This window comes from Dermacentor andersoni, chromosome 8 (genome assembly GCF_023375885.2).
Source record: "Dermacentor andersoni chromosome 8, qqDerAnde1_hic_scaffold, whole genome shotgun sequence".
Taxonomy (NCBI): Eukaryota; Metazoa; Arthropoda; class Arachnida; order Ixodida; family Ixodidae; genus Dermacentor; species Dermacentor andersoni.
In genome coordinates this window covers 39,894,849-39,916,089 of record NC_092821.1, presented here as the reverse complement: position 1 = coordinate 39,916,089, position 21,241 = coordinate 39,894,849, and the positions used below count along the sequence as shown (strand labels likewise).

Genomic DNA, 21,241 nt, shown 5'->3' with positions numbered 1-21,241 from the left:
GTGACCAGTTTGCGAACGGCAACCTGTGGCAGGAACATCTTTGTTCCCAGACAGCCGGCGAAGGAAGCAGCGGAGTCGTTGGATATCTACCCCGCAATTATCGTGCATGTCTATTTGGAAGTCCTTCCAAGGCAGACAAACTTCACATCTGTCAGCGCGCATATCAGTGGTTTTGTTGAAAACTTTCAGAGCTTGCTCATCATAGGAGGATGGTTCAATACCATTCGTGATTCCTAATTTTTTGAGCTGCAAAAGCTTTCGTAGTTCTTAGCATACACCGTCGTTGTTCATGCAGAAATTCGTCCTAAGTAGACAAAAACTTGCTTTTATGGGCGGATGAACGTGTACATCGCTGTTTAAGTGTACTTGGAATGCCCAGCCTTGTACAGTGTCAATTGAAAGGAAACCTGTGTGTTTATCATCCCAAGTGACGTCGTTTCCGAATATCCTTTAGAAATGTCCTCACCCAGTAGGCTAATACCTTCTTGGTGAACATGCGGGAACCAGTGGGAGGCCGTGTTGGCCAGCTCAGACCCGGTCCTCTAGACCAGGGCCGTGGAGTAGGCCACCCAGGTCGCCGTCAGCCATGAGTTGATGACCATCTAGCACGCAATCGTCCGCACATGCGTTCTGACGAAAATAAAGTTTTTCCATCCATCCATGCGGGAACCAAGAAGCATCAGCCTACCGTTGGCCGCGATATTGTAGGTCATTGATGAACTCATGGTCTTTTGGCACTGCAACAAGCACTTCACAGATGTGTGTGGTATCACTTCCTTGGATCACTTGATGAAAACCGTTGAATTAGCTGTAACGTTACTTGCACTAGTCTCCAACGAGTAGTTCGACCTCCACCTTTCTTCTCAAAATCCTTGACGGTAAAGTCTCCTAACACCTTGACGCTAATTTTTCTTGAGACATCCTAATGAAAGTGCGCTGACTACCATTATCCGGAATATCTCTTATTTAGCATGAATTCTTGACGCTTTTTATCCAAGCTCTGAAAGTTTGCAGTATTGTGTGCATGTTATTTCGCTTATTTTCCTTTGACATAGCATACGTGGGAGTACTGCTCCTTGTGTGTTCTGCTGGCGTCGTTACGTGAGCAAGTTTATCCCGCATTCTTGAACACATCGAACCAGCGTGTCTTCCTTGACATTGCGAGCAGGTCGCCGTACATCGACAGTTCCTTGCTCAGTGTCCCTTGTTTGTACACCTAAAGCAGCATCCAGCCAACGACAGACGACGCCTTCGCGCTATAAATCGGTGCGTTACAATCCTGCGTTGAATGTACCTTCTGTAAGAAGACGCACGCCTCTTTACACGCATCGAACCAGTGTGTCTTCCTTGACATTGCGAGCAGGTCACCTTACGTCGACAGTCCCTTGCTCAGTGTCCCTTGTTTGTACACCTAAAGCAGCATCCAGCCATCGACAGACGACGCCTTCGCGCTATAAATCGGTGCGTTACAATCCTGCGTTGAATGTACCTTCTGTAAGAAGACGCACGCCTCTTTACACGCATCGAACCAGTGTGTCTTCCTTGACATTGCGAGCAGGTCACCTTACGTCGACAGTCCCTTGCTCAGTGTCCCTTGTTTGTACACCTAATGCAGCATCCAGCCATCGACAGACGATGCCTTCGCGCTATCAATCTATCTATGCCACCAAGAGCAAGTTTAGTGGCCTTAGAGAAAACGTTAACACGAATTTGTGTGCAGGTTGACCAAACCCTGCTTTTAATAAAAAAAAAAAGAAGCTATAAGCTAATGCTTGAATGTGCCATGCTGCCATTTTCGGCTTCGTTTGTCTCCCGAGAATTGCGCCTTTCACAAAATGTGCATTCTATACAAATGCGGTGCATGCTAACTCGAATGTGCCCATCATTTTCGCATTCATTGCATAAAATTGGAGCGTCATAAATAATTTGGGAATCCGCATTTCCTTTTTGTTTGTTTTTAAAGCGTGATGGGAACTACGCCTAGAGTCGTCGATGAAATAAACGACGAAGTTTGTTTATATTTCGTAGTAGTAAAGTACACGTATTGGATGAACTACAGGCAAAGCTTAAAAGTTAGTTAATTGATGCCCTGGCAATATATTACGTACGCAAGCGCTGTGAAGCGTTATGAGGCTGTCTGTCGGGTGGCGTAGTATTTAGCATGTTGCCGTGGTCGCAATAGAAACACCACCAAGGTTCATTTTGGCAAACATTGGCGAATCTCTATGGCGGATGTCGCTGAGAATTTAAGTTATTGTAGATATAATGAATTCTGTGTAAAAAACATTCCTAATCAAGTGTTAGAAAGTGCCATAGGGATGCATCAGCTATGCGTCCAATTACCCATCATAAGTGTAGGTTACACGAACTTTCTATTTCGCTGAAATAAGGTTATGGCAAATGCAACTTCGCGAAAAAAATTTCACGTTCGTCGCGTAAGTGGAAGCGCTGCAAGTGAACACGTAACCTTCGTTTTAAGGCGAAAGCGTGACATCTCTGTTTCTAGATAGATTGGTGAGATAAGAAAAATATCGCATGACCAAGGAAAAGTCAGAAGCCAACCAAAGCAGGTCCAGCGGTGTATAGAGATGATCCATAATTAGCAACGTTAATCATTGATCAGAGATTGGATTACGGGGGATTAGGGTGGATTGAGGCAGACGAAGGCGGATTAAGGTGAATTCCAGTAGTCTTTAAAAGGCTTTGGCCTTCGCGTCTCTCAGGTGATAGGTAAGTACACCTGCAAATTTTTTCAGGTATTTTTCAAGCACCATACGACGTTTGTAGTTGCTTTCTCCAGATGTAATGGGTGGTGTGAACAAGGCAGGTAGGCTATATATGGCGGAAATAAGGGGTGCATGTGTAATGCGTAGGCAGAGTTCAAAGTGTGTGTGCTACTTACGGCCTTTGCAGTAAGTTACGGACGCACTTGGATGTGGTGCTTGAGAAATGCCTTTTACGAACAACGCAGAATTTATGCCGCTTCCCTGAAAAATCTGTCACGGCACCGCGATTACATATAGCGAAAACGGGGGAAGAAGGAGTAGACGAAGTAGTTCGCAATTGCGACCTTTGCAAGAATTGGTAAGAAGCGCGGAAGAGTTTTAGACGCATGCAAAGTTTTAATAAGAACAGACATGTATGGGCAGCGTTTTCACGTATGAGATTAAATACAGCCATTGTACTCTAATTGCAAGAGATTGGGGGAGAAAAAAGGAGCTCCGCTTACAATTGGGTTGTGGTTCGGCAAGGTGGCAGCAGTCTGCTGCAACTTCTTTCATTGCCATTTAAATCATTGGTGCCTTGCACGTGTCACTTTTGTTGACATTTGTTGTTTCTTATTTTTGCTTGCGCGATTACCAGTTTCATTTGTAAATGCGCATCTGTATGTCCAGTTGAGCTTTAAGGATGACGGTGGTGTTGACTGATGGCGTACCTAGACGTGTGGCACCCGACGGACCAATAATCTTATTTAGCCATTGCTTCTGTGAAGTCATATGAAAAAATATCTTCATTGCTAACGTGGCTACATTATTGAAGTGGAGACTGACTGTCAAAGAGTTTAAACGTGTCCATTCTGTTTCTTTTTCTATTTTGCCAGATCTGCAACGCAAAGATTCAACTCAAAGTGCTGATTGCCTGTCAGAAAAACCCCATCGTGTAAAAGAGTGAACAATGATCTGAGGCTTCAGGAGCCACCTAGTGCATCAAACAACGGCAGCCGCGGAGTTCTATCGATGAATATCAATAAAGTACGGTTTGGGATGACCGTGTCATGATTTTGTTTTGGATATATATATATTTGAACGTGTTTCTACTATGGTGATGATGACAGCGTGCTGTTGTTTTGATTTAAGTTTTGCCAGCTGCGAAACAGTGAGAGAAGGACGGTTTTGCTCGTGTGCATGCTTTGGCAGAGGCTCGGCGCAACATTCCGCTGAAATGGAGTTTCGGCACAGGGTGGCGCAGTTGGTGCAACTGTTCCACAACTGCACGTTCAAATATAAAAGTGAAGTTTGCTGACGGTTCTTCCGTGAGCTATACAAAACAGATTCTAACGTACTTTTAAGAACAGATTCAACCTTATTTTGTCAAGTAATCGAAAACAAGCAAAAATAAGAGATTTCAAAACACAGCACGTTCTATGCTAAATAGTGTGATATCTACCTTGGTATTTGTAGCCGTCACAGTTACTTCATCCTGTACAACAGAGAACGAATTTTTCAAATTTCAGGGCCGGCATGTTTTACATGAGCGTTGCAGGACATATTGACATCAAAAAGATTATCGAGTACTGCACAGAAGGTAATCTTAATACCAGATACAAGGTAAAAAAATTCATCAATAAATACCACTCGTGTTGTACTTCCTGCGCCTTTCTTTGCGTGTTCATCGATAGCTGCGAAATTATAAGCTATTGCTGGCAAAATATAACATGTCCTATTGCGCAACACTAAAGGCTTTGCCGATTTTTAAAGCTAGCTGTAGCCCAAAATAATCGCCACTATACCATTATCTAAAGCAGTTCCCAGCATCTGTGTTTTGTATGCATAGCTAGGGGAAGTGTCAGAACGTGTTCGCAACCGGCCTCTCTGTTTGGTAAGGGCCGAGGTCAGATTGAAGGGCAACAGCACAACACGTGGAGTACGTGTCCTCCAACATAATGGGGCCGCAGCAAACTGTCCCTCGGCAACAAAAACAAGCATGATTGTACGTCAGTTTGAGCTTGTATGTCAAGATAACCTGTTTTGTTTGACGTTTTACTTCACAAGTGTATGTTCGTGGCTGACCCACACGGAGAGCAGGCATTGACATGTTTAATTATCGGAACACTATAGATATCTGAAACATCTCGTTTTCATGCAGTTTCTAGAATGTTTGTCGTATCACGAGCGTATCATTTAGTCAGCAACATGTCGAATCCTTTTCACGCTAATTTCATGAGTTGAAAATGCAAATATCGGGATATACGATGCGTGCTACGAATAGCCAGTCCATCGAGGATGATTCTACTCCTGTTATTGGGAACACCGAGTGGTTGTTCACAACCACATTTATATGTAATGTATCACATGTCCTTAATTACGACTTTGCTTAATTTTATAATTTAACGATCATTTTTTGCTCGGTAACGCTCACTGTAATTCCATATTTTTTCAGTAACCAATTACATTTAACCAGCTACATATTTGACGAAACACGCTAGAAAAGCTGATGCAGCTTTGAATAGTTAAATTTGCAGGAAACTATAGTCCAAAGGCATGACAGCATGTACATTGGTCACGTGCTTTCCACAATCAGCGTCCTGTAGCCACTCCTCAGTCAATTGAACATGGCAGGTCTGCATAAAGCACAAAACTTTTAGGAGCGTGGCCTCATAACCTTTCTATAATAATGTCTTTATGCATCTCTCTCTCTGGAATGGCTTCCAGGCCGGCGTCATAGGCGGTAATAGCTGTGACTAAGTTGTTCGCTTAGAGCTGTCCATGTGTAGCCTGATATAGAGGTTTCCGGCAGTTACATGATTTAAGGAAAAATATTTTTGCAATTGTAACAAACGAAAAGCATTTTTAAGGATGAATAATAAGCTGCCATATTTTAATTTACATTTACATATGGCCACTTTGGAGGAATGTGAACGTTTAGCGGTGTCTGTTTCAACGATGTTTGGCAGCGCACACCTGCACAAAGGCCGGCGAAAAAGGCGAGAAGCGGAAACAAGAGCAGGTCTCCGTTTGTCTCCTCTTTCACCGTTCTTTGTCCAAGTTCGCGCTGTCAAACATCGTGGATCAACACCAATTAGCCTGGTCGCATACCTTGCTATAGTCTGTTTCAATCAGCCGTTGGTGTCTGAATGGCTACCGAGTGAAGTATGCCGGGAGGAGGTTGAGCATATGCTTACCAAAAAATTGAAACGGCGCTTGTGTGACTCGATAGTGATGGCCACATCGGACATTGTTGCAGGGAATCATCAATAGACAATTTTTCACTAGCCATCTCGGAAGTGCATTCCCTAGCCCCAGCAACAATGAAAAGCGGCGCTTCATAGAGGACCCACATTTGAGTATCGCGGCAATGAGTAACCACAATATTACCAGCAAGGTGTTCGTACGTTACAACACATCCCTCTCCTCCGGCGCGAACATCGAGTGTGCTTTCAATGTCACTACGGATATGTTCAAAGCAATACAGAATAAAATTACCGAATCAATTTAAAAAGCAATTTTTATTGAAGGTAAACAACGTGTGAAGATCTGACAAGGACGCATTGAAAGAGCCAGGTCACCTGGTTCTATTTACTATGTGTGTGCAATGTTAAAGCAGCACTGACATAAAGTTTCGAAGTCGAGTTAACGTATGATATTGATTTATGTGCGCACACACACACCGCTGGCAAAATATCAACCGCGAATATAGCTTTACACCATATTGAAAATTGATATTAAAGTACGTGCCTTCAGCCAACCGCAAAACGCAGCTTCTCGTGACATGGACATCAAGCAAAGATTGTAAACAAGCTAGAAAACGCTGCGTCACGACTTTGCGCTACCATCCGATCGCTCCCGTTTTTTTTTTTTTTTTTTCGCTGCTGACGGCAGCACCAAAAATAAGGTAAAATTTGTTTCCGGCACGAAATACCTCAGAGTAAAGTGATCTAGAAAGTGTGAATGTTATAAAACGTCGCGCCAAAGAGTAAATTGTTGGCGTGATTTTGACTCGCAAGGAGTCAGCGCAGCCGCCGCTGCAATCGTCTCTGCGGGGCGACTCGCGCGGCTAGCGTGTTTTCTCATTGCTACCAACGGCGTCAGGAAGACTAATGTATTGTCACCTATGAGCGACATAAATGTGCAAAAACGGTATTTGTGTTGACGAATATAGGTGCTTTATTACGAGCTGTGGACTGGTAGCATGGACCGTAGGCCTCGGATCCGTAGGCCAGCCAGCTAAGCCTATACCGTTTCCTAGTGATCGCCAGCTCGCCTGGCTTGTTCGTTCGCTACTGTCGGTGTCGATAAGTGGCAGGAGTGGTCCGAGTTCGTGCGCGCAGCTGGTCGCTGAGAATAGACTCCGCCGAAGAACAGCCAGATTGGCTCCTTTCATTCAGAGCCTGCCTAGTATAAGCAAAACCCGCCGAGCTTAGAGCATTCGGATGATCGTAACCAAGGCTACGCACCCACAAGCCTGATGCTGTGCCAACTTTTACCCCGCCATGTGTTCTGCTCCGAAATATGTTTCAGTCCCAAAGCGCCCTCGACTAATGCCTCGTACTACATGTAGCGGTGCGCACGCGCATTGATGCCTGTCGCTGGCCGCACATTTCTAGTCGCGGCTTTGTAGTGAATCCAATCAAAACTAGTCGACGACATCAAATACAGCGGTGACTCCAGCCTACAGGAAATAGACGCCCCTGGAGGACGAAAACAAGGTCGACGACGATGGCGAGGACATCGCAAAGCACGTGCCGGCGCAGCAAACGAACACAGCAACAAGAAGCTCGTGCGGCTGCGAGCGCGCTGGCGTGCGTCCGTCACAGTTTAGTGCGACGACGTGCTCAACTGTGTTTACATTGTTTCTTAGGACCATCTCGTTGCTCTCTGAAACCGAAACATCGACTGGTCACCACAAACAAGACTCCAAATCATTACCTGTCGAGCTCTGATGCAAATGATGTTGCGTGCGTGATTACTGGGTCATTAGGTAGTTATTGCAGCACCAAAAAACAAGATGGGAAAGTTTTGTGTCAGTGCTTCTTTAATAAAACTAGGGAGGGAACTAACGGTAATGTTCTCGATTCCTGTTTAGTAATTGCCTAACTAAATTATTTTTGTGGGAAAGTAATTCAGAACTGTAATGAAGCACGCGTTTTGAATGAAGTAATTGAAATCATTAACAGTTTAACAGTGTGGCTAGCTGAGCCAGTTGGTGCATGGTGAACGTATAAGGGGTTCCAGTAAGTACGGACGCGAGCAAAAGTAATTTACTTGTGCTCGCGTCCGTACTTGCTGGAACCCCTATACGTTCACCAAATCGTTAACGCTTTTTTCTCTAACGTGCACAAGTCTGTCCAAAACCAGAGAGCACAAATATTAGAACGCCTGACGCCATATGAGCACACATATAATAGATGCCAAACGTTCTTCCTAAAAGACGTATTCATCTCAATAAATATCTCGCAGGATTCATCTAGTAGGTTTTGGGACAATAATAAATGGTGAATGGTGGTCGCAGAGGGGGGGGGAGGGGGAGACAGTACTGTTGTTAGAGTGGTGAGCAATGTGACCTATACGCAGGCAGGCAGAACAGATTGGCCTATCGTTGTGGTTAGCCACATGACTGGATTTCGGTAGCGTGCAGGATAACGCGGACCAGTCGATGGACGTGCAGCATGAGACAGCTGTGAAGCGGCAACGGCACATGCAGAATGAACTACACTATTGGTGATTTCTTCACAGACGTTGCCTGCACAAATGGTGCTGTAGGGAAGTTGTTCGGCTCACTGGGGCGGGGAAAAAGGCTTGCAGGAGCAATGGGTTCGAAAGTCTTCTGGAGCCATGGTTCAAGTTCTCGCCGCACTATTCAGGTCAGGTCATCTGATGATGATGGTCGCTGCACTCCTAGGCAGTCGTCACAAGAGGATGCCGCAGCTGTGTAAGGCAGACGTGCGAACGGCGTTGCAAGCGGCGGCTCTTGGCCTGCTCAAGGCGTTGGCACTCTTTTATGATGTTCTGCCCTGTTTCACAATTTTCGCACTTGAGCAGATTGTAAGCATCGTCAGCGATCCTCTTCAGTAAATGCCCGACCTTGTCTGACTCAGCCATATCGCTTTCGGCCATACGGCACAGAGCCACACGTTGTGGAAGTAAGAGAGGTATGATTCTGCGAACATCTGGGCACGGGTTGCTAGTTCTTTCTGATCGATGCTCTTCCTCTCGGCTGGACATCCGAACAAGTCCCTCAGCTTCTATTTGCATGTGTCCCAGTCGTTAAAGTGTTCCTCGCACGTGGTTGTCATACCACACCTTCGTAGCGCCTTGTAGGTACAAGACCAAGTTACCCAACAAAGTCGTCGGATCCCATTTGTTGTGGGCACTTACACGCTCATACTTGGCGATCCAGTCTTCCGCATCGAAGTGATCTGTGCCGCAGGATGTTCGTGGATTCCGTGGCTGAGCCAGCACAACCGTTGAGGTTGTAGGAGTTGATGTGGGCCGCGCCATGTCGGGCCCTGTTTCGCCCGTCATGTTCTTGAGTCCGAAGTGACGACCACTGCGGAGCTCCGATGTTGTTTCTCGTAGGTATGCTGCACCTCTCATAAATTTCTTACGTTGCATAAGACAGATATAAATACATATTTTCAGTATTTACTAGAGAGACAAGGATGCATAAACAAGATGGCTGTCGAGACCGATTCCATCTTTATACCTCAAATCTTCTTCTTCTGATTGGCGCCACTCTTGGTTGCGTCACAACAATATGGCACATCACTGACTGGTTTCCGGTCTGGAACGTTCTCTTTAAAAGAAAGTGGTAACTACCCTTCCTCCACATACGGGTTGTGTACAGAAGGCGCCGTATCACAGAATACTGAGCATGTAAAAATCAGCTGGCTCTCAGTGTGTGACTAGGTAGGTCAAAATAGTAAATAGTAAAAAGAAGGCCCTTCTTTTATAGAGACTATTGTTAGGTGGAAGGCGAAAGCCCGATTCTATGTATCATAAGTGGAATTTGCAGTAGATTGGAACCTAATGAAACATATGATGCTTTGGTAAAAGCAGTTTTGACGCAATTATCCCGGAATTGACAGCACTTTGAGATCAACTTTTGCATCATTTTCATTTGCGCTCCATTGAACAGAACTGGGTCCTCTTTATAGCTAGTCTCAGTCATCTGATCGACAACTTCATTCCTGTGTTAATCATTATCTGCAAAATCAGTTCTTTTTCACCAACCAGCTTTGGCAGGTTAATAGAAAAACGAAAAGACTGTACAGGATAGCAAAACCGATCGGTTTCTCGAGTGCTCATGATAAATACAAAGCGTGTGAGAAGGATTATAGGGCATTGCTAAAACCTGCTCGCCACCATTTTTTTCTCGTGACTTACCATTCATGATAAAAATAACACTCATCGCTTTTGGCGTGTGGTGAACCCAGCAATTCGTGCTGACATCAGCCTTACTGATTCTAGTGGTGTTCCTATCCCTGATTCAAATTACACTCAACTTCTTCATGACACATTTCTAGCAATTTTCGCTCATTTTAAACGTTAGCTCATTGCCTACATTAAGTGCATTAGTGGGACTAACTATGCATGGGGTAGCCATCAGCGAGCGTGGTGTTTTATCTCTACTTACCAATCTTAAAACGTCTTCTGCTGCCGATGATCTAGGCTTTAGTAGTGAAATTTTACTGAATACATCGCGTAGTATTTGTTCCATGTTAATCGCTCTATTTTACCATTCACTATCAACTGGCTGCATTTCTAATGACTGGCGCCATAGCTAGAACAATATAAATTTTCCAATCAGGTGATCGCGCTTCTCCACTTAAATATTGTCCCTGGTTCTGAACCAACACCATTTGGAAATTATTCGACCGCATCACACACACTCAATTCACCAACTACCTTCATAACTATAACATACGTTTCAAGCATGAGCGTGGTTCTCGCAAAGGCTACTCATGCGACACCCTATTTCCGAATTTATTAACTGTTTACACGCACTGATAGAGCCTGGGTTCCAAGTTGATTTATTATTTTTAGATTTTTCCTGTAAATTTAATGGCTTTCGCACTATAGGTTGTTACCTAAAGTTTGGCAACTTAACACTCATCGTAATTTAATTGCATAAGTCACCGATTGTCTCTCTGCAATTGAGTTTACGTCAGTTAGTAATTGTTGCTTATTTTAGGCTGACTTTACGTCTGGAGTTTCACGAGGGAATTTACTTAGACATTTATTTTTATAATCTATAATATTGATTTGCACAGTTGTGGGATGTCAAAAATCACACTGCTCGCAGATGGTTGTGTACTTTATTGACGTGTACCATATAAAACTGATAGCGAATTACTACCATTTAACCTAGAGATGATATGTGCATTCGTGTCCAAATTGGTTAATACAATTATTATTTCCAAAACTTAAAGTATGTCTACCAACAATATGCCACGAATTCCGACCATTGATAATAGCGCTCTAGAACCCACCACAACTTACAAGTACATTGCTATCAATTTTCAGTCAAACCTATTGTGGAATAGTCATATTATTCTTCACCTTGCCTATGCTAACAGTACACTAGGACTTCTGAAACGTAATTTTGAAGAAGCGAGAATGGATATAAAAAAGCTAGCTTCACCAGATTTAAATGTCCTAAACTAGAATACTCGCCTGTCATTGTGGATGCCGACAAACTGATATCGTAATTAACTTCAAAGCCTTGCAAAACCGTGCTGCCGGATTCATTTTTTTTTCATATAATTCAGGTTACACCAGCGTCACTTTTTCAAAGAATGAAACTGAGCTTGAAAACTGAGAACTTCACCATAAAATTTCTCACCTATCACTTTTCCATTAGTTTTATCACCATCTTTCACTTCAATATGAATTCCTTCAGTCCCCACCAGTTACTTTTCCGTGTCGTCACCATCCGTATAAAGACATAGACATTAACTGTCGGTCATCCCATTATGCATATTGGTTCGCACCTAGCATAATAACTGAATGGAACGCCTTATCAACAGACATTGGCAGAGAACCCGACATAACTAAGATTTAATATCGAATTCGCTCACGAAATGCCACCAATTCGTATTAACATTATTGGTTTTTCTTTGGACTTTACAATATTTCTTTCCGGCGATGTTGATGTTTGCTTATAAATGCGGTGGCGTTGTGTTTTTCTTAATATATCCTGATGCGTTCTCAGAAAACACGCTCCATGCCCGGAGTAATGAGTTTTGTACAGCAATTTATCACGGGCAGTAAAGCGACCGCTGCCTTTAGAAGTACGGGCGGCGACAAAAAGCGGATCAAGGTTAACATCATCCCGTTGTTCTCACTGAAAGTCTGCCGCGTCAGGGAACGTAGGAGTAACAGCAGCGAGACAGTCGTCAAAATTCTCAGCATCGCAGTCGGTAGTCGCAAGAGGAATCCGAGAGAGGCAGTCTGCGCCAGCGTGACGACGGCCACTCTTGTACGATACCACAAAGTCGTATTCCTGGAGGCGCAGCGCCCAACGTGCGAGGCGACCAGAGGGATCACGCAAACCGACCAGCCAGCATAAAGAATGATGGTCATCGATAATCTTGAATGGTCTACCGTAAAGATAACATCGAAACTTTTGTACGGCGAAAACGGCTGCCAGGCATTCCTGCTCCGTAACCGTATATTTGCGTCCAGATATGCTCAGACAACGGCTGGCATATGCGACAACATGTTCTGCGCCACTGTGACGTTGTACAAGCACCGCTCCTATCCCGATTCCACTCGCATCAGTGTGAACTTCAGTCGGGCAAGATGGATCGAAGTGACGCAAGAGGAGTGCTGACGTTAGTATAAACTTCAGTTGAGAGAATGATGCGTCACACTCTGGTGTCCAATTGAAGGATGCATTTTGTCGCAAAATACTTGTCAACGGGTAAACGATGTCGGCAAACCGGGGAAGAAAACGACGAAAATACGAACATAGGCCAATGAATGAGCGGAGTTCTCGTGCTGACTGCGGTGGCTTGAAGGAGCTCACTGCTTCAATCTTACGAGGATCGGGTCTGACGCCATCCTTGTCGACTAAGTGTCCCAGGACCAGTGTTTGACGTTCGCCGAACCGACACTTTTTTGAGTTTAGGACCAGTCCAGCTTTCTCAATGCAGTCGAGAACGAGGCTGAGGTGTTCGTTATGTTCTTCAAACGTGCGGCCAAAGATTACAACATCGCCGAGGTAACACATGCATATCTCCCACTTTAGACCACGTAGTACTGTGTTCATGAATCTTTCACAGGTGGCAGGAGCATTAAAAAGGCCAAAAGGCATAACATTAAATTCGAATAGGCCATTTGGAGTCACGAAAGCGATCTTTTCCTTGTTGGCAGGGTCCATAGGTATTTGCCACTACCCCGATCGCAAATCAAGTGTTGAGAAGTAAGAAGCAGCGTGTAAGCAATCAATGACGTCATCGATTCGCGGTAGTGGATAGACATCCTTCTTCGTCACTGCGTTTAGATGTCTGTAATCCACGCAGAATCTCCAGGAGCCATCTTTTTTTCGGACCAGGATTACTGGGGCTGCCCATGGACTAGATGACTCTTGAACGACACCTTTGTTCACCATCTCCTTGACTTGCTCGGCAATAACTTTGCGCTCGGACGATGGCACTCGGTAAGGCTTCTGGCGGATGGGGTGTGCTGAGCCGGTATCTATTCTGTGACGACCGCGGGACGACGGTAAATGAAGGGGTGCATCTCCATGCGTGAAGTCGAATGCGGCCTCATGCCTGGCAAGGACTTGTACCAGTGCTTGTCGTTCCGATGTACCGAGAGCCTTGCTGATCATGCCAAGCATTAGCTCTTCAGAATGGCGATTATCGCAAGGAAAGCAAGCTGTAGAGACGTCCGTAGTTAGTGCCGCTATTGAACTACATGCGGCTTCATCGAAAAGAGAGATTTTCATACCGCGAGGAAGGACAACCGGCGTGGCGGAACAGTTCAGCGCCCACAATGTGGCGACTCCTTTCGTCATTCACACGACAGAGCAGGGCACAAGTATATTTTTTTAGCACAGTTTATGCGGAGAGGCCTAACTACAATGTCAACACAATCAGCGTCAACAGTAGTTGTAGGAACACGAACGGGCGTCAGGCACCACGATGGTACAATCACTTCATCAAGAACACTGAGTGTGTCTGTGTCCCCGTCTTCACCACCCAAGCTTTGTTCGGAATGTGCTGATATAAATAACTTGTTCAATGAGATTGCGCCACAACCACAGTCCACGGAAGCGCCGCACTGTTCAAGAAAATCGATACCAAGAATAACGTCGTGCGAACAACGAGAAAGAACAAGGAATTCCGACACAAACACTTTCCCAGCCAACAAAACACTCACAGCCAAGGGGATGAAGGGGATGAAGGGGATGAAGGGGATGAAACACCAAGGGGATGAAGCCACTCGCCGCCTACTCCACGAAAGGTAATACCGTCGTTCCAAGAAAATATAACTTTGTGGCCTAGCCGGTTTTTGAAAGCGAGGCTCATCACAGACACAGTCGCCCCAGTATCAACTAACGCCATGGTCGGTATTCCGTTAATCGAGACATTCACTGTGTTTTTGAACATCACAACAGGCAGAGGTATTTCTTGCAAAGACTGTCCGGCGACCACACATCCACTGGCCGCGCATGCTAGTTTCCCGGGGGCGGTGAGGAAGAACGGCGCCGAGGGGACGGAGAGCGACGGGGACGGCTATTTGGTGGCGTCAAACTCCGCTCAGATGCTGGCGAATCACTGCGTCTGGTCTCGTGTGAGAAGTGATCCCTTGGAAGCAAATCGGTCATCCGCAGGTCATATGAAGTACGGGTTCTGAGTGGCGAGAACATCGATGGTGTCCTACGTGATTGACGGGCTTGGCGACAATACCGAGCTATATGGCCTGTGGAACCGCAGTTGCAGCACACGGGAGGGTCGCGGTTCACAGCGTCTTCCTCGAAACGAATGGTAGACGGCTGCGGGCGGCGAGAAAGTTCGTGGTCATGTGGATAACCTGTCTCTGCTGCTTGCTGAAATCCGTTATATCTTTCATAAGTCGCGTCGTGGTAGTAGGGTCGGTGCTGTTCTTGTCGTGGCCTGACAGAAGTCGCACGGCCTCGGGGGTAAAAACGCAGCTGCTCTCGTTGTGGCCGAGCGTCATAAGTAGGGCCTCTGTCGTAGAGACGCGACTGCTGTCGGGGCGTGAGTTCATAATCCTCAGTGCCCCTTGCCGCAGGATACGGGGAGAAGGATGCCACGTTTGGCTCAAAATCTAGGGGTAGGCGGAAGCTATGAGTGCCTGGATGTGTTACTTGCGCGTGCAGGCTGAGTTCTTCCCGAACTATTTGTCGGATGGTTGATTCAAGATCAAGGGGCTGGTTGCTGTCCACGCTTGCAACTGTCGTTACATTGGCTAGCCTGCCAAACTTCGGCGTTATGCGCCTCGACTTTAGTTGCTTGAAAGTGCAACAGTGCCGAATGATGTCAGCGACGGAAGCCAGGCTGTCTTTTGCGATGAGGAAATTGTAAACATCCTTGGCAATTCCTTTTAGGATGTGCCCGACTTTGTCTTCCTCGGACATTCCAGAGTCCACCATCCTACACAGTTTTATTACTGCCTCAATGTAGGTCGTGCAGGTTTTGCCTGGTACTTGCGCACGTTGCAGTAGCGTCTGTTCTGCCCTTTTCTGTTTGGTCGCGGAGTCGCCGAATCGCTCTTTGATTTCCGAAACAAATTTTCCCCATGTTGTGAATGTTTCCTCGTGGTTGTCGAACCACACCAACGCAGTATCCGTTAGAAAGAACACGACGTTCGAAAGCTGAGAAGCGCTGTTCCACCTGTTGGCGGCACTCACCCGGTGATAATGGATGAGCCATTCCTCGACGTCTTCGTCCGATCTTCAGGCGAAGGGACGCGCATCTCTCAGTTGCAGAACAGAACTTGTCGGGGCAGCAGTTGGAATGGGCCGTTGTTCTTCTGCGTCGTGGGACATGTTCAGCTCCGGTGAATTCGGTGGGAGTGCAGCAAGGCGACGGCTCCGTCGAAGAACTTGTGGTTCAGCCTCCGTCTACGGGTGTCGATTACGCAGCACCTTCCACCACAACTGTTACGAGGAGTTGCGAAGAAATGGTTCTATTTACAGGAGAATTGGACGATGATGGTAGCGTGATCGTAGCGCAGCCCGGCCTCTCTAACTCCTCGTTTTCTTCGTTCTCTCTTTCTTCTCTTCTTGTCCGTGCCTTTCGTATCTGTTACAATATGTTGCGAGAACTGAAAAAACAGTCGCTTCCTGTTTTCGTCATTGAGTAACCTGCCGCGTGCATCGGCACTGTGAAGCCCTTTCGTCGATACGTGGTGCCGGCCCGTATTGACACAATGACATGACCTCGAAATGTAGTATCCTTATGCCACTCCTTAAAAAGATCACCATTTGTGTAAATCAGCGTTTTTGGTTGAAACCAAGAAAACAAGAAAAAAATATTCAACGGTAGGTATCATTTTTTCCGGCATTTGAGTTCTAGCTGAAAAGAGTCGGTGAAAGCAAATTTACAATAAAGCTAAGGCGGCCCACAATCTGCACAGAGCCGCAAGCCTACATGCGCTCCAATGAGAATAACTTGCCAAAGTTAAGGTCATGTGTCAGCTGGCCGCTCAAGCAATCTTTACTTTTCTTTCGTTTCTGCATCCATTCTGCCTGCGTCTGCGGCAAAAACGTGAAGTGGGATGGTGGTGGTGGTGGTGGTGGTGAATTGTAGCAGCAGGCAGCTTTAGCCTGGCGAACAAGTCCGGCAATTGCTCCAGGCAGATAGATAAACAGAAATTGGTGGAGGCAGGTGGTAGCGTAATGGTTAGCGAAATGCTCTATCTTGCATTTCCCAAATGCGAGATGGAGCATTTGGGAGATGGGCTCGAATCTCGGTGGTTTGTTTGTGAAGACAGCTTTCTGTGCTCTCTGGTGACTGCGAAGCTCAGAATGAGGGGGCATCCTGACGACAACGGTCGCCGTCAACGTAACAGAATAAGCGGGCGTGCAAGGTCACGCCTAAAGCCGAAAGCACATTCAGAGGAAATACACTATACTCTTGCCGACAAAAAAAAAAAAAAAAAAAAAAACGTGATGAGTAACGAGCGGTGTTGAGAGAGGCTGTAGACGGATAATGTCACCATAGACAGGACAACGCTCCAATCCCGGTGCTCAGCGGAAATATACGTCGACAGTGTGTCAACTAGCGTGTAATTGATACTTCATTAAGGTAGTTGCGTGTTTGTGTTGTGTCTAGCAGGAGCGAGTAGCGTAAGAGATGACGCTGGAGAGAAGGCGGTGAGCGAAGTCCGCGAAAAGTAATTGAGGATAGCCATATTGAACGTCGACGCCATGTTGAATAAAGCCTGCGACTTCAGTTGCTCAGCCGCCAGAAAGGCTTGTGTCGTAGCATACCGCTGGGCGTATTTGGTAATCACAGCGATAAACACACATTTTGCGGAAGTAAACAGAGGTAAGGGACGTAGTGAGTTGGCCGCCCTTTTCGAGCTCTGGCATAGTTTGAAAAATGAATGTGGCGAAGTATGACGCACAAAATAGTATATGTCAACCCAAACGAATCAGCGTGGTTATACTTGCGCGACACGCCATGGTGGCCTGCCACCAATACATCACGAACTTGCAGCGATGAGAGTTTTCATTGCGTACTTGAGAATAAAAACGAGCACATCAGAGACGTCCGACGGACATTTCTAGGGTACAAGAGCATAACGCCCCCCCCCCCAAAAAAAAAAAAAAAAATCAAGAATATAAGCTTACGAATATGGCCGTCGTAAGATCGAGCACTACGGCGCTTGTTGATCTTGTTTAGGATCACGTCAGCATTTCATTCAGCGTTTATTTCTGAGAAAAAGAGTTGAAGGCGCCCGTTTATTTGCATCACAATGACAGGCGTAATCAGGCAAACATTGACAGCATTTCATTAGAGAGTGTCTGTCTACTCTGTGGAGATTACGCATGACAATGACAACAAACGCAGAAAGCTTTGCTTACATCGATTCGCACATACATAGCATTCGCATAATTTTTTCACTCATTGAATACAGTTCATTCTACGGTGTCATTCTTCGACAGATGGTACCGATTTTCGCGCAATGAGGATTGGAACAAATTGTCTCACCTTCCGGCTGTCACCTTCCTCCTACTGCCAACATTCCTTCCCCTCCACAGTTGCTTAGCTTTTATTGGGTTCGGCTGCTAATTACGAGGTCTCGAGTGGAATCCCAACCATGGCAGCGGTATTTCAATGGGTGTGAAATGCGAAAACCCGCGTACTTAGGGTTAGGCACACGTTAAAAAATCCGAAGTGGTCTAAATTATTCTGGAATCCTCCACTACGGCGTGCCTCATAATGAAATCGTGGTTTTGGCAAGTAAAACCTCATAATGTGTTATGTAACATTCGTTGGGGATATCCTGGGCAGTCGCACAACTCTTGAATACAATTAAGCGACAGGAGTTGTGCGCGAGGTCTTTGAGTATGTGGATAGCCTTTATGGCGTTCCATAGCTGCTAGTCTACATTGCGGCTATATAATAAAGGCGGAACGGCAACATGGTAGAGAATGTGGAGAACACACAAATCCCGCATATATTACTGCACAATAATTTTAAATATCGTTCTTGCTTCACGCACGTGGACAACCGCCATAGGAGACTACTTTGGAAACTAACTGCAAGTACTGTATGTGTCGTACCCAATGGTGTACCTGGCCTGGTGGCCAGTAAATGGAGACGTAATATTGCGAACAGCTTCGGCTATAGCATGCTAACGGACGACGACACAAACTGAAGTGACTAGTGCAAGAGTGGACAGGGAACACTAAAGACGCTACAAGGACAAGCGCCCAGTTGGATGTTTGCGCTTATCCTTGTTGCCTCTAGTGTCCCGTGTCCACTCTTGCGCTAGTCACTTTAGCATGGAATACCAACTAGCCCGGTCTCACACCCTGCGACGACACAGGAACAGTTTGCTCAACTCTTGTATCGTGACTTTTGTGTTAAGGTGAAAAACCAACTTATCCATGTATATGTCTTAATGCTTAAGCACATCTAGATTTGCAGCTGCGGCGGTAGCCCATGAGTGCGCATTGCAATGTCGCTAGTGAAATAATTGTGTGCACCTTAACGAATTCGATAGTGGAAAATCAAAATCCGTCCACGACGGCGTCTCTAGTAGACGCTGTGCGATGTTCGGACGTTAACAATGTGTGCCGACTGAAGAAAGGCTGCCCCAAAGTTCTTCTCACGATTAGGCTAGCTTCTTTACTCCGTAGAATGAAAAAATGGCGTGTCGCGCAAGTATAACCACGCTGATTCGTTTGGGTTGACATATACTATTTTGTGCGTCATACTTCGCCACATTCATTTTTCAAACTATGCCAGAGCTCGAAAAGGGCGGCCAACTCACTACGTCCCTTACCTCTGTTTACTTCCGCAAAATGTGTGTTTATCGCTGTGATTACCAAATACGCCCAGCGGTATGCTACGACACAAGCCTTTCTGGCGGCTGAGCAACTGAAGTCGCAGGCTTTATTCAACATGGCGTCGACGTTCAATATGGCTATCCTCAATTACTTTTCGCGGACTTCGCTCACCGCCTTCTCTCCAGCGTCATCTCTTACGCTACTCGCTCCTGCTAGGCACAACACAAACACGCAACTACCTTAATGAAGTATCAATTACACGCTAGTTGACACACTGTCGACGTATATTTCCGCTGAGCACCGGGATTGGAGCGTTGTCCTGTCTATGGTGACATTATCCGTCTACAGCCTCTCTCAACACCGCTCGTTACTCATCACGTTTTTTTTTTTTTTTTTTTTTTGTCGGCAAGAGTATAGTGTATTTCCTCTGAATGTGCTTTCGGCTTTAGGCGTGACCTTGCACGCCCGCTTATTCTGTTACGTTGACGGCGACCGTTGTCGTCAGGATGCCCCCTCATTCTGAGCTTCGCAGTCACCAGAGAGCACAGAAAGCTGTCTTCACAAACAAACCACCGAGATTCGAGCCCATCTCCCAAATGCTCCATCTCGCATTTGGGAAATGCAAGATAGAGCATTTCGCTAACCATTACGCTACCACCTGCCTCCACCAATTTCTGTTTATCTATCTGCCTGGAGCAATTGCCGGACTTGTTCGCCAGGCTAAAGCTGCCTGCTGCTACAATTCACCACCACCACCACCACCACCATCCCACTTCACGTTTTTGCCGCAGACGCAGGCAGAATGGATGCAGAAACGAAAGAAAAGTAAAGATTGCTTGAGCGGCCAGCTGACACATGACCTTAACTTTGGCAAGTTATTCTCATTGGAGCGCATGTAGGCTTGTGGCTCTGTGCAGATTGTGGGCCGCCTTAGCTTTATTGTAAATTTGCTTTCACCGACTCTTTTCAGCTAGAACTCAAATGCCGGAAAAAATGATACCTACCGTTGAATATTTTTTTCTTGTTTTCTTGGTTTCAACCAAAAACGCTGATTTACACAAATGGTGATCTTTTTAAGGAGTGGCATAAGGATACTACATTTCGAGGTCATGTCATTGTGTCAATACGGGCCGGCACCACGTATCGACGAAAGGGCTTCACAGTGCCGATGCACGCGGCAGGTTACTCAATGACGAAAACAGGAAGCGACTGTTTTTTCAGTTCTCGCAACATATTGTAACAGATACGAAAGGCACGGACAAGAAGAGAAGAAAGAGAGAACGAAGAAAACGAGGAGTTAGAGAGGCCGGGCTGCGCTACGATCACGCTACCATCATCGTCCAATTCTCCTGTAAATAGAACCATTTCTTCGCAACTCCTCGTAACAGTTGTGGTGGAAGGTGCTGCGTAATCGACACCCGTAGACGGAGGCTGAACCACAAGTTCTTCGACGGAGCCGTCGCCTTGCTGCACTCCCACCGAATTCACCGGAGCTGAACATGTCCCACGACGCAGAAGAACAACGGCCCATTCCAACTGCTGCCCCGACAAGTTCTGTTCTGCAACTGAGAGATGCGCGTCCCTTCGCCTGAAGATCGGACGAAGACGTCGAGGAATGGCTCATCCATTATCACCGGGTGAGTGCCGCCAACAGGTGGAACAGCGCTTCTCAGCTTTCGAACGTCGTGTTCTTTCTAACGGATACTGCGTTGGTGTGGTTCGACAACCACGAGGAAACATTCACAACATGGGGAAAATTTGTTTCGGAAATCAAAGAGCGATTCGGCGACTCCGCGACCAAACAGAAAAGGGCAGAACAGACGCTACTGCAACGTGCGCAAGTACCAGGCAAAACCTGCACGACCTACATTGAGGCAGTAATAAAACTGTGTAGGATGGTGGACTCTGGAATGTCCGAGGAAGACAAAGTCGGGCACATCCTAAAAGGAATTGCCAAGGATGTTTACAATTTCCTCATCGCAAAAGACAGCCTGGCTTCCGTCGCTGACATCATTCGGCACTGTTGCAC

At 46.1% G+C, this 21,241-nt stretch overlaps 1 protein-coding gene across 1 annotated transcript in view; it reads left to right on the top strand.

Annotated features, from left to right (window-relative positions):
- LOC126519861 (fatty acid synthase-like) overlaps positions 1–4,004 on the top strand; it is a 97,584-nt gene extending 93,580 nt beyond the window's left edge. Inside the window, exon 14 of the mRNA XM_072284055.1 lies at positions 3,602–4,004. Within this exon, the coding sequence (XP_072140156.1) occupies positions 3,602–3,672 (71 nt within the window). The 3' untranslated portion in view covers positions 3,673–4,004. The remainder of the gene's footprint in view (positions 1–3,601) is intronic.
- Positions 4,005–21,241: the final 17,237 nt, after the last annotated feature.